Source organism: Astyanax mexicanus, chromosome 17 (assembly GCF_023375975.1).
Source record: "Astyanax mexicanus isolate ESR-SI-001 chromosome 17, AstMex3_surface, whole genome shotgun sequence".
Taxonomy (NCBI): Eukaryota; Metazoa; Chordata; class Actinopteri; order Characiformes; family Acestrorhamphidae; genus Astyanax; species Astyanax mexicanus.
In genome coordinates this window covers 10,403,659-10,418,527 of record NC_064424.1, presented here as the reverse complement: position 1 = coordinate 10,418,527, position 14,869 = coordinate 10,403,659, and the positions used below count along the sequence as shown (strand labels likewise).

At 38.0% G+C, this 14,869-nt stretch overlaps 1 protein-coding gene across 4 annotated transcripts in view; it reads right to left on the bottom strand.

Annotated features, from left to right (window-relative positions):
- Nucleotides 1–12,339, bottom strand: part of stim1b (stromal interaction molecule 1b) — a 50,441-nt gene extending 38,102 nt beyond the window's left edge. The window contains exons 1-2 of one of the 4 annotated variants that reach the window (XM_049466075.1): nucleotides 12,085–12,339; nucleotides 9,666–9,786 (exon numbers count right to left, since the gene is read on the bottom strand). In XM_049466075.1, the coding sequence (XP_049322032.1) occupies nucleotides 9,666–9,780 (115 nt within the window). In that variant the 5' untranslated portion in view covers nucleotides 9,781–9,786; nucleotides 12,085–12,339. The remainder of the gene's footprint in view (nucleotides 1–9,665; nucleotides 9,787–12,084) is intronic. The other 3 variants (XM_022676081.2, XM_049466077.1, XM_049466076.1) reach the window with 3 other exon arrangements.
- Nucleotides 12,340–14,869: the final 2,530 nt, after the last annotated feature.

Sequence of the window (14,869 nt, the reverse complement as noted above, 5' to 3'; positions counted from 1 at the left end):
CCTTGAACCTTCCATTCTAAATTAAAGAAGCCTAAGGCATATATATATATATATATAACATGTCTGGGCTGATCTACTGCACCAAGTGAAGAAATCAATGATTCAAACGGTTCTTTTTATAGTGTAGCTTTTTTTATGTCAACTGTGTACGGTGCATATGGGGACAGGATGCGGACAGTCCCTTGTTCTGACTGGAACTTCCCAAAAATTCCCCCCAAAAAATCTCACCGAAATCAACAAAACTACAAAAAAAAAACCTACAAAAAAAAATCTTAATTTGTTAATTAATTGTTAAATTGTTAATGGAGGTCAATGTAAGAAGAAAATGTTTTTAGTTTAGATTTGTCATTTTGTTGCATTTCTAATGGGCAAAACATAATGAAATAAAAAATATTATTTGTTTGCAATGCTGCAAAATGCAAATAAGCCCTTAACAATGAATCACAAGACATTTCATTAATCACAGTAAATTTACACAAGAATACACAAGTGGTGCGTGTGGATTTGCAATGGATGCAGCTTACAGTAGCTAAAAGCATTCATTACAAGTAATGTCAACTAGTAATTTGATGTATAGAGTTTGTTTAACATATTGTAAGTGGGGCTACATGAAATGTGGAAAAAAAAAATACTTAAATTAACTTTCCAGAAAAAGTTATCATCAGATTAGTCGATCACAAAAATAATCATTAGTTGCAGCCATACACTGCAATATATGTTAACATAATCATAACACTGGTATTCTGCCGTCCATATTGTGCAGTCTATGCACAAGAGCTTGTCTCCGTTGCATGAGGGATTAGCTAATGCTTCTCCCCAGAACAAGGAATATAAAAAAATCCATCTCCACAATTACACCACAATTTCCGCTGCCTCAGACTGGAGTGCATGCAGAGAGATAAGACTGAGAGACAATAGAGCAACAGAGGACAGCAATCAGCCTTTTAAAACGATCTTAGGAAACAGCTAGAACTTGTGGAGCCACAAGGATTTACTGTATTAAAGACAAGAAGAGAAGAGCAACGATGCACTTGCGGAACCACTAAACCCGTAACCACAACTGTCCCTGCAGTTCAGAACTCAGAGCCCTGACTGAGCTTTAATGAGTCCCTTTAGCTCTGTCCTCTGACCCGGCTGTACAAACACAGGCACGTAGACTCGCAAGATTACTCACTGTCTCCTCAGTGACAGGCCAACGACTGACTGGCTGTTATTTGCTGCAATTAGTTAACTATCTATTTAACTATTAATTAACTATGTACACTGATCAGCCATAACATTAGCACCACTGACAGATAGTGACAGGTGACAAGTGGCTTTCATCAATAATGAGTGTTACTGGATCTACATTTTAGAGTCTCCTGCTACCCCCCTCTCTTCACCTTAAGGGTCTCATTCTTTTCTCTCGTTTTTTTCATTAATTATAAAATGTCTAGTTGTGGTCTTTAGTATGAATGAATGCCATGTGAGCCATTTTTTGTGAAAAAGTGCTCTGGTGTTTCTATTTAGCCCTGCTTTAGATCACTGAATTACTGGTCTCTGAAGAAAGGATCTCGGCTCTTGCTCATGAATATTAAAACATGCGAACATATCGCCTCTGATTGGCTAGCAGCACTGCAGCAGAGGACCTGAACTGCCTTTTCCCCCAGTCAATTTTTCAGCTCTAAAACATAAAGGACAAAATGTTTTCAGAGATACAGCCTTAGTTGTAAAGATATAGCACTAAGTGCTAGATAAAGTTAAACCAAAAGAAATACCAATGTCCATCCATGAACTCACTGGTTGATGTAGACACGGTGTTTTTCCTAATCGACTCATTTTTCTAAATGTTTTTGTTACTAGTTATTGCAGACAATGGATGCTGAAGAACAGTTTCATATGTAGCATGTATATGCAGCATTATTTCACAAAGAACAAGTGGATTTTAGCAGAAGGAGAATTTTAAAACCTTTTTTCTTAAAACTAAATTTTTTATTGTGATTAATTTTCTTTATTATTAAGGAAACTAACTAAGGAAATTAAGAAATTAATTTCTTTTATTTTTTTAGATTTCAAAAGTATCTTATAATTTTTTTATTTAATTTGATTTGAATAATAGCAATATACCGTCTTGCTTACAGTATCACCATATTTTGCAACGTATTAAATTGCATGTCTGTATCATGATACATATCGCATCATCTAGTTCTCAATACACAGCCCAACTTGTTAAGAGGCAAGGCCCAGTCAAAAGAAGTGGCTGGAGCATTCTGTGCTGCATGCAGCAGTGCACCATGCACTGTCACTTAAGTTTTAAATGCTTTACTTAAATCATAAAACTATACCAGCAAGCCGAATATGGAAATCACATTAATATTAGAACAAGACCCTAGACGGCTCTCTTCTCGTGTCTCTAGTCCTCGAATCTTTGATAAAGCATTCTCTGTGGGGCAATATGGAGTTTTTTATTGCTCCATAAAAAATGCCTGTTTTTGCTAATGCTGCTGTGCTCTTCTTTTTGTGTTTAATAGCACTGTGTGAATCCACAGCGTGGGATTTGAGCTTGGTTCTCCAAGCACTCCACCAATGGGATGTTTGTTCCTCTGGGGATGGTGGCTGCGACATTAGGGTCTTAAAAATGCGTTTCCTTCCCCTGCTGTCTGATGGCATGATTGCTGCTTATCAAAGTGGCACTAAAGTGGTGGTGAGGGGATTTAAATCCTACCTTGCTTGGTCTGGACCTTCAGACATTTCAGAATGAAATTCACCTGGATTGTCACTTTTTTGATGGTTCAGGCTTTTAAACATATTTAATAAAGAAAGATACGGCAGAATATTGTCGCCCATTAAACAACAGAAGAAGAAAAAGAACAGGTATTCACAATCAGACTTCACTTTCTGAGCATGAAAATCACACAGCAGTGTGGGGAAAACAGATTACGCTGGTGATTACTGTATCTACTGTAACTGTAGATTAACACTGATTTATTAACAGATATAAAAGAAATCCAAGTTCCACTCATTCTGCTGCGTGATGCATCTGCCCTTAAAAGGAGTCAGATTCTGAAAGTAAGGCAGAATTTGACACAACATCACAATATTCTACAAACCAATCAATATGAAGAATTGGTATAGGTGAATGTAGCAAACATCCCTTAAGCTGCTCAGTATTGAAGCAAATGTACATAATATGGCAAACACAGAACAATTGTAAGTATTTTTGTTGCTTGTGGAAGAAAAGGCTCTGACTGCAAATGAGTCATTTTATAGAAACATCCACTTTTGGAATGGCAAAATGTCTTACTATATTCTAACATTTAAACTCAATCAATCAATAAATCAACCTTTATTTTCACTCTGTAACCCTCATTTTCAATGCAGCCGAGCATTTACAAAATGAAATGTTTAAAATTGTTATATTTACATACTTACTTACTTTAAAACACTAAACACTAAAATTAATTATTTATAAACTTTGTGTGTTTATCACTGTTATAGCAAAAATAGTGTAATGCTGTAAAATTATTTTAAGGCCATATCACCCACCCCTACAATGGTTTTACATAACTTACTGGCTGTATGAATACAGTTTAATTTTTTTTTTTTTACATTTTTGTGCATTTATTTTAATGTTTGGGTACCAAAAGTAGGCAACACTAGTGATTTAAGCAATAGAACACGAGAGGGAGTGTGTTATCACGAATAACATCACGGCTGTGATTCGGTCGTAGGCACGAGCCGAAGGCGTAAACTTGATATCAAATTTGGGAATAAGCGAAGATGGTAACATTAGGACCATGAAATAACGCTAATACTCTCCTTTCCTGCTTTGTGTTGTCTTCAGGTGAAAGCTGAGCTTTTTTTGAGCATTTCTGCTTGTTTTGCCGGGTGGTGTTGGTTTTAGCTAGCCGGCAGGACTGTGGTTAGGTTAGCGTAGCTTGCTTTAGCTCAGGATTAACTTAGCTTAGCCTAGCCTGGCTGGTTAGCATTCTGGCTGTCAGACGGCAGTAACCAAGCGATTTTCTTTCCCTTTTTTCCTACAACTGGTGTTGTAAATTATTGTATTATATATTTTTTAAGTTTCCTAAAAATAAAGTAGGTCACACCACTGATTTTACTTAAAAGTGTCATGAAAATCATGAGCTAAATCAGAAAATCTTAGATAACTGAAGAGACTGTGGGCTTACACTGTGCTTTAGTTTATAGATACAGAAACAGAATGTAATGCCATCTTCTTGATTGGTTTAAAATATAAAGATAATTTAACCCAGATATTTTTTTTATGAGTATAATAGATCTGTAAAGACCAGGGACACAAAACTGATGTTTGCATATGACCCCATGACCCAAATATTATCCTACCCGAAGGCTTTTGCTAGAAGCAGCTAGAATTACATTTTAAAACGTTTATAAAAGTTTGCTTTCTCTCTATTACTAAAGGCAACTTACATAGGGGCTAAAGTATATAAGGAGCAATACTCCAATATTTATGAACAGCTTATGTCAATATTCACAAGCTAACATGTGATTACACTGTATTGACATTAAGGAGAATTTAGAGAGAGTCAGAGAGTGGGTGCAGTACTCCCAGTTCCTTCATCAGTCATCTCTGCTGTGTGCAAACAGGTCTTTATGGACCATAATGAAGGCAGAAAGTAAACAAGAACCTCTATAAACCTTCACTCGGTTAACACTGAAATACTCCGAGCACTGCTAAACGGCATGTGTGGAGTGTAAAATAAGCAGCACAGGATTCCAAACCACTTCCTCTCTTACAGGGAAACGTTTCAGTACTGTACCTGACATCTGGGACTGTGGGGCGTAAACCATTGCTTAATAATCTTTCTGATAAAGGTTCAGTGTAAATATAAAGTCTCCAGAATGAGGATACTGTGCATTACTCTGCTTTACTGGACCATGTCCTGCTAGTTTTAACGTGAACTAAATTTACATTTTCTAACTTCTTTTAATTTCTAAGAATCTCTGTGTAGCTTTGATGCTTTTAATTTTAAATCTTTTAATGTTATGAGCAAATTTTAACAGCGAATTTCACCAGAGGAGCAGAACTCTGTGTGTGTGTGTCTAAACAAAATTAGAAACATTTATCATTTCTGTCATACAAACAAAAAATGCTTGTTTGCATTTCCATGTTCCATGTTTTGGACATTTAAAGTTAAGTTTTTATTTGCTCTGGTTGAAATCAGTTAACAATTTTAAATTTAAAATACATTTGGAGCATTTCCTCTTGGTTTGGTTTGTTTTCACACCAACGAGAACATTCTCTGAACAATCTCGCTACTGGTCAGCCCTGTCTGGGGTGCAGCAAAAAATCAAGGAAGAAAGTTCTGAATGGTTTGGGCTATTCATCATGTTAATACCTGCTGAAGAGAGACGATTAGAACAAACGTGTTAAGTTTACTCAGTAGTCGGGTCGAATTTGAGGTCAAAAAGAGTTCTCATCACAAACTAACCACATCAGAAGTGGGACCAGAAGAATGTTTCTTCTCAAGAGTCCCAGAATGCATGTTTTGATCCACATACAAGTGCAAGTACTGTACTCACACCTGCCCAAATTAATGCATTGCACTAAGAGTACAATTGCACTAGATCCAATTTAACCAGACTAAAAATTGCAGGTGTAAAAATGTGACGTTTCCCAGACAGAGATTAGTCTTTAGATAAGTCATAGTCTATATTATGTTTTTCTTTCAATAGAAAATCAGGACTAGGCTTTATCTCAAAATGTACCTGATTTTTATTTTTTTTAGATTGTGTCAAAAATTTCTCATGGATGGGCACAGAGTGGTCCAGCGGTCGGTCTAAATGCTGCCACTATGAGCGGGAAGTCGCAGGTTCGAACCCCCACTCATGCAGTTTTGCCATCAAGCTGCCGGCGCTCAGAGGTAGCACAATTGGCCCTGCTCCCTCCGGATGGGTAGATGGCGCTCTCTTCCCACATCACTCCTAGGGTGATGTCCACAGCACAGGGCCTCTGTGAGCTGATGTACAGGAGCCAAGTCGCTGCGCTTTCCTCCAAGCACGCTGGCTGCTTGGCAATGCTGCATCAGCAGCAGCTCGAAAAGAAGCGGTGGCTGGCTTCACATGTATCGGAGGAAGCATGTGTTAGTCTTCACCCTCCTGGTGTGTTGGGGCATTACTAGTGATAGGGGTCCTAGTGAGTGGGTTGGGTAAATGGCCGTATAAATTGGGGAGAAAATGGGAAATGTTTTTAAAATAAAAATATAAAAAAGAAAAAAAAAAAAGAAATTTCTCAAGAATGGAAGAATAAAAATAATTTTTACATTGACTTCTGTCTAACGACTTTTCGTCCTCCTGTTAAGTTGCCATTTTGGAGATATGAGGTTTTTGTCTGACAGTGACAATATGTAATAGGCCCTTCTTCCAACTGGCTGCTCTGTATTCTGCTTTATTCAAATGTAACACAGACTGAAATAGTCCTTATACCTTTAACATAAATTCCATCATTAAACCAATGACAACAGAATTGGTCTTTATGTACTGTTATGTGTGAACCTTACAATACAATGAGGACAAAAGTAATGAACACCTGCTCCTTACTTATTTTTTTATTGCTCTTATTTTCAAAAAAAAAAAAAAATGTTGAAGTAAGCTGCATAAATCATTTCTACTGTCCAGGGACTGCTTTCTACTAGGCCATGGTGCATTGCTGTGAGAATTTGATTGTATTCTGCCACAAAAGTGCTAGTGTGGTCTGGACGCTGAATAATCATATCCCAGCCACTTTCCAAACACCAAAACATATTTGAATTGCATATCATCTTTTCCCAGAAACACAGTTTCAATACTGTAGAGTTCTGGTATTAGGCATAGTACCAATAGGATCATGTTCCGATGATCTGCTAGAGTGAGTCATATTCTACTGGCAATACTTTGGCAAACTGTGTGGGTGTGCATTTGCACATCCGTGTCAGCAATGGGTGCTATTTAAAGTAGCTGATTGCTTTTATTAAGGGGGGTGTCCACAAACACTATATATAGTGCATATTTCCAGCAATATGAGGGATGAACCAGCCATCCACATCACAAACGGTACAACTGATCGATTATGAGACTTCACTGACTGACTCATATGATACGTCATGTGATATCACTGAAGCAGTCCAGGATATAACTTCAGTGTGAGTGGGCAGGGCTGGACCGCGGTAAACTGAGTAGGAAGAGGTGGATAGATGTAAATATGTTGGTTTTTGTGACATCACAGAAACAGTGAACGAATGAATGAGTTGTCTATGCAGCTTAGTTTCCATATCATTGTTCAAAATAGCAACTTCACTAAAGAAGGTAAAAGCCTTTTGAACTTGTAATGGAGTTCACTGTAAATAAAAAAAAAAGTTAATTGTGAAGAATTTTGTAATTGTCCACTGAAAAGTACTGAAAAGAGTTTGGGATTGGCTGATCTATCTAGTCTGCATCATGTACTTCTGGGTCTGCAAACAAGTCCAACTCTAGTCCTTACATACTGGGCCAGTTTCCCAGACAGTGATTAAAGTCTAGTCCTGGTCTACACAGCACTCTGAACAAAGATTTTTCACTGAAGGACAGAATACTAGGGTTGCAATGATTAATCGATACAATCGATAAAGTTTGTCGACTAATTGTTAATTTGTAACAGTAATTTGTAACCGCATTACACAAAGTGCTGGGGAGAGAACCACAACAGGAGTATGTGTCTTTAAAAGTGCCCAAATACAACAGATTACATATTTATTCACTAGATATCAGTACTTTCCACATTTAAACAACAATGTAGACATTTAAATGTCCTTTAAATCTCATGTTCAGCTGTCATGTTCTATTTATTTAAGAGATGGAAGGCACGGCAGAATTAATTGCTGACTAATCGACTCATTTAAAAAAAAGAATCATTAGATTAGTTGGCTACCAAAATAATCATTAGCTGCAGCCCTACAGAGTAGTATAATACAGAATATAGTCCAGGACTAGGCCTAATCCCTGTCAATTAGGGATTCAGCCAAAATCAGCCAATTAAAACCCCTTTTGCCCCAGTCCAATTTTGCTGTTTTGAACTGCATTCATACTTTTTAATTTTACAAATGATAGGAGACAGTCACACATATCAGATATTGTTATTTTAGGAGATCCTAGATTACTCAAATACAGCTTTAATTGAGATGTATTTATTAATATAAGTTAAATATCTGTAAAAATGTAATCATATCTTGATAAAAAAAATACCATTGAAGGTGCTCAACAAAAATGGAGATACTTGTTTTTCTTTGGAGAGCAACGGTATGTTGATACGTGGCTCAAGGTTGTTGGAAACAGGATGTTAGAAGGTCTCCATATTATAATCAATACACATACATTTCATATGGTTGGACAGGGAACATTTACAGAGATTTCTAAAGGTCTCTTTAAATAGTAATATATAGATGGGATCCGCTGCTGGACCTACAGTATGGAGCTCAGAAGGTCTCTGTGGAGTTCATCTCATATCTATACATACAGTACCAACCTTTCAACAGATAGAACCATATAAAAGCTGCAGCCTATTAGTACATCATGGTCTGAATAACAAGTCACACAGAGAACATACACACCACATAGCTGACATGACCAACATTACATAATCCTACAATTATGGACCTACAGATCATAAGCAGAGCATAAACAATGTAAAACATGCGTGCCATAAACATTGTAATGAAATGAGCCTCTATTAAAAATAAAGCTCTCTCCTCTGTCTTTCCTGTTTGTTTATTTAACAATTATTTAACTTAACAGATAACATTTTGTTAGTCTTGCAACCTAATGCTTTTAAACCCAGCTAAAATCTGGCTAACAGAATTCCTAAAAAAGGAAAAGTTTGCTTTGTGCATTCCAGTGGACATTAAGACCTTCTCTCTCTGCCCCATTACTCCATCGGCCTTCTAGTCCACAGACCTGCGCAGCATGAATCCCTGCATTTCTGAAGCAGCAGACTGTTAGCAAAAGAATTAGGCTTTTAAAGTTATAATCAAATGTAAATGGAAGATAAAAATAGAAAATAAGCATAAGCAAAAGGTTTTCATACTCTTGAATGGAGCACTGAGAGGAAACTTGGCACAGGGATGATTTTAACTGTCCCAAGTCTGATGAGTGATAAGGGGTTGGGGAGCTTATGTTTATGCATGTAGTTAGCACTAAGTCTCAGGCTGCATGATAACTGGTGTATGTTTTGTATTTACAAATGTTGCCAGCAAACTGTACTAATGCCACTCTGAGAAATTAAATGTATTATGTTTCATTTTTGCCACACTGTCCTCAACAGCTGCAAAGAGAATGTAAGAGAAAGGCTAAAAAGTGCCTTTATGGGAACCCAAGGATGATTTATCATCAGATTTTACACACAATTTACCCATAAAGAACATGGAAACTCCACCCAGATGGGGACTTGAACCAAAGACCCCAGTGCTGAGAGGCAAACATGTTTACCCCTAAGCCACAGTGTGTGTAAAACATACATTATTAAATGAGCCGTGCCCACAGTAAACAGAGGCCGAGAGCATGGCTGAAATAATCGCCGACTAACTGACTAATCGAGAACATTATCAACAGATTAGTCCACTACTAAAATAATCATTAGTTGCAGCCTTTTTGTGACTAGAAACACTATTATAGGCATATAGGCAGTTGTCTCTTACCTGACAGCCCGCTCCCTAAATGTAGGTGATCTGTAAGTCTGGGCTGATCTGCTGCACTCCTCCACAGGAGACAGAGGCATGCGATGCACCAACAAGCAAGGCTTACTGAGTCCATGCTGACCTTAAGACAAAAACAGGAAGCAAAGTTAAAACCACAAAAGGTCTCTCTTTTTGAATATTCTGGAAAGTTGCCGTTGCTTTAAGACCATGATTTCAACAAGGTCACAAACAGGTAACTGGGTCTTTCTTAGCCTCAATGATTAAAACTGAAAACTGTGTGGTGAATGGGATCAAAGTTCCACATTACTATACAATCAACTTGCAACATGAAGGCCATTACATGTGCATTAAATGTAGGATAACTGCTAGCATAAATGCATCCGCAATAACCAACTGAACTAGGAGCCAAAACTGATATCCATATCTATGTCGGACAAACATATACAGAAGATGTCAGTTATAGGCCCCATCAGGATCAGTGATGGACCATGACGGGTTAAACATGGGCTCAACATTGTACACTAGGCCTAGAATGGACCCATGTGTGATAAAAGTGGTATGATAAAGTTGGGACCCTAACTGAACTGCATAATATTATCATTATCATCTCCAAAAACACTAATTAAGCTAGCAAGAGCTAAAGAGGAAAAATAACACTTGTTTTACAATAGATTTAGTTTCAGATTTAGCAGAATTTAATTATTTTCTATTTTAATTATTTAAAAATAAAACTAGCCTTATGTGACCAAACGAAATAACTGAAATAAATAAGCTACATTAAGCAACAAAAGTAACTTTTGTTTTTCTCTATTTGAAAAAATGTATTTGTGCTCAGACAAGCTCAAGGAACAGAGACCAAAGACACAGACCACAGCCGGACATCAAATGGTTAATGCCATCAAAAACTTCATATTTAGAAACTCAAAATTTACAGATTATGGCAAGCACCAGATTATGGCAAGCTAGTTTAGCCTAAAATCCTCACTCTCATTCAACAATTTTAATGTATTTTTACTAGTAGAAACACTCATTTCAGATAGCAGATTTTTCCATGTTCATATTGCCAAGAATATCCTTATCATATTTTATTTATAGTTTAGGGCCATATCACCCACTCCTACTTGTAATAATCTTATTTTCGAATACTATCCAAAGTGTTTACTAGTCAGAATTACATTGGAGATACCTGTATTTACAGTTTCTACTGGTATCAAAGCTGAAAACTATAATTTTTACTAGTACAACATTTAATGAAATTATGTATTTATTTATAATTGTATTATGTAAGTCAATGGTAAAATATAGTATGATTAGTCGCACCTACTTTAAGAACATACTGCAGTATTGCTAATGGCTGACAAAAAGTTGCAGAGGTTTCAGATCTCAAATAATGCAAAGAAAACAAGTTTATATTCATAAAGTTTTAAGAGATAAAAAAATCCATATTTGGTGGAATAACCCTGGTTTTTAATCACAGTTTTCATGCATCTTGGCATCATGTTCTCCTCCACCAGTCTTACACACTGATTAAGGATAACTTTATGCCACTGCTGTTGCAAAAAAATAGATCATCCATCTGATAATATTGATTATATTCTAGAGGTTTTCAATTGGGTAACATCAAAAAGACACTAGTCATTTTTAGGTGGTGTCTTATTTTTTCCAGAGATGTATATCATATGCAATAACAAAATACATTTTTCATTTTGTTGCAGTAGTGTATTCTTGAATAAACTTTTTTTTAAATTCAGTGTTTTGTCATATCAGCAAGAGTATTGTTATCGCGAAAATACCACGAAATATCGTGATATTATTTTAGAGCCACATCGCCCACCCATATCGCATAAACCCTTGAAATTAAACTTCAGCTAGCAGTTTGAGTTTTTTTTACCAGTAAATTAAGTGTTTACTAGTCAGAATTACAATGGAGATACCAAGATTTACAAATCATACTAGTAAAAAAAGCTAAAAAACTGAACTAAAAACTGTTTTTACTCGTAAAAATGTAATTATATTATGTAAATCAATGATGACATACAGTATGACTAGTCAAACCTACTTTATGAACACGTCGCCCTAAATATCTAGTCAGAATGTGTTTATATATTATACTTTTTACTAATTAAACTTAGTAGCTGATTCATGAAACAAGGGTTTTTGCAGGTTGTTTGTCTTTTTAAGCAGTAAAATCTGAGAGTTACAAGTTTACACGATTTGTTCACACTAGTAACCAGACTGGGTTGAGGATGAGACTGAGTCGGTTGTAAACTTTAAACCCGGATGCTGCTGATTCTGCTTTAAATGAGCTCAAATCCTCTATAAACTACTTAAACTAGTGTAAAAGTGGCACATTAAGATGGATAAAATACAGTAGCTTTTTTTTTTATCTCCTGCTCATAGTTTAACAGAATAAACCCACCGAGTTCTGAAGAGGAGAGTTCAGCAAAGCGCGTCCATCACCGCCCGCCCTGCTCTCCAGGCGAGTCTTCCGGATTTCTGCTGGAGAGGACTGGGGGTCCTGCTGCTCCCTCCCACTGTGAGGGTCTTACCAGGCTTCACAGCTCCGCGTTACAGACCCAGAACAGCGACAAACTCATGGCTGAGTTTCTGTATCCGCCGCCTCCAGCTGCTCTCCAAACACTGGCGTGTACTGCTCAGCCCTCCACTAAGACCTGGATCAGTTATGGGCACGTTCCTCAGAAAATAGAGCAATGCCTCCACCTCGCGGTGGGAAACACATTCACACAAACAGCTGTGAGAGACCACTTAAAAATAAGAGACCACTTAAAAATTATGAGGGTTTTTTTTATTTTACCAAATTGAAAATGAAATATAATCAGGAGGAAGATGATCAACCATAAAACCAAGCTGACCTGCTTAAATTTTTGCACCAGGAGTGGCATAAATTTATCCAAAAGCAGTGTGTAAGACTGGTGGGGGAGAACACGCCAAGATGCATTAAAAAACTGTGATAAAACAGTGTTATTCCCCCAAATATTGATTTCTGAACTCCTAAAACTTTATCAATATAAACTTTTTATCTTTGCATTATTTGAGGTCTAAAAGCTACGCATCGTTTTTTGTTATTTCAGCCATTTCTCGTTTTCTGCAAATACAATGTGGTCCGTAGAGTATAACAACAATGTTAATTTTACTTAAACATACACCTATAAATAGCAAACTCAGAGAAACTGATTTAGAAACGGAAGTGGCCTCTTAATTTTTTTCCAGAGCTGTACATTGCTCACAATTACATTTATTTTGTTTATTATTTTAAAATACACAGCAAATAAAAAATATTTTGGGCATTTTTTAATCAATTTGTTTATTGAGTTTTTGCAGAACAGAACAAGCATATGTTTAAAAGAATAACAGCTGTCACAATATAATGTGACGAAAATATGAATAAACCTAAAAAAAAAAAAAGTAATGTAAACAAGGACATAAAACCATACACAATATTAAGGTCAGATTAGCCAGAGTGTGCCAGCTGATATGAAAGACAAGAAGTGCAGAGTGCATACTGCACCTCTTCTGAAACCAAGACCCTCTCCTCAAAGTGCCTTCTGAAGCTGTAATACCAAGGCTCCATGCCGAACATTTCTAGCTTATTAGGAATGCTAACAGACCAGCCAGTTCGCCAAATTGTCAGGCTTGTGCAGTTTGCTTATGTGGCCAAGATGAAATGCTTTAAATAATTATACTTCTGCTGAACCTCTTGACTGTCCATGCATACCTGCATACCGTTTGACTGTCCATTCAACTACCAAGCTCTATTATTAGTCTTTCTTTTCTACACTGCTCAAAAAAATAAAGGGAACACTCAAATAATGCAACGTGACGTTGGTGGATGGAGCGAGACATGATGTCCCAGATGTGCTCAATCGGATTCAGGTCTGGGGAACGGGCGGGCCAGTCCATAGCTTCAATGCCTTCATCTTGCAGGAACTGCTGACACACTCCAGCCACATGAGGTCTAGCATTGTCCTGCATTAGGAGGAACCCAGGGCCAACCGCACCAGCATATGGTCTCACCAGGGGTCTGAGGATCTCATCTCGGTACCTAATGGCAGTCAGGCTACCTCTGGTGAGCACATGGAGGGCTGTGCGGCCCTCCAAAGAAATGCCACCCCACACCATTACTGACCCACTGCCAAACCGGTCATGCTGAAGGATGTTGCAGGCAGCAGACCGCTCTCCACGGCGTCTCCAGACTCTGTCACGTCTGTCATGTGCTCAGTGTGAACCTGCTTTCATCTGTGAAGAGCACAAGGTGCCAGTGGCGAATTTGCCAATCCTGGTGTTCTCTGGCAAATGCCAAGCGTCCTGCACGGTGTTGGGCTGTGAGCACAACCCCCATCTGTGGACGTCGGGCCCTCATACCATCCTCATGGAGTTGGTTTCTAACCGTTTGTGCAGACACATGCACATTTGTGGCCTGCTGGAGGTCATTTTGCAGGGCTCTGGCAGTGCTCCTCCTGTTCCTTCTTGCACAAAGGCGGAGGTAGCGGTCCTGCTGCTGGGTTGTTGCCCTCCTACGGCCTCCTCCACGTCTCCTGGTGTACTGGCCTGTCCCCTGGTAGCGCCTCCAGCCTCTGGACACTACGCTGACAGACACAGCAAACCTTCTTGCCACAGCTCGCATTGATGTGCCATCCTGGATGAGCTGCACTACCTGAGCCACTTGTGTGGGTTGTAGAGTCCGTCTCATGCTACCACGAGTGTGAAAGCACCACCAACATTCAAAACTGACCAAAACATCAGCCAGACAGCATAGGTTCTGAGAAGTGGTCTGTGGTCCCCACCTGCAGAACCACTCCTTTATTGAGTGTGTCTTGCTAATTGCCAATAATTTCCACCTGTTGTCTATTCCATTTGCACAACAGCAGGTGAAATTGATTGTCAATCAGTGTTGCTTCCTAAGTGGACAGTTTAATTTCACAGAAGTTTGATTTACTTGGAGTTATATTGTGTTATTTGAGTGTTCCCTTTATTTTTTTGAGCAGTGTATATATCCCTGACATTAACAGAACACTGTACCAAGTGGGCTTTCCCCTTGAAATAAAAATAAACATAAAAAGCTTTTCTTTAGCTTTCTGTGGCAAAGCGTAAAACAAAGAATTCCTTCTGTGATATATGAATGTGTGGCTCTTTCTGTGCCACTTTGGTAGAAGCATGCAGCTGACTGCAATCAACCAACTAAC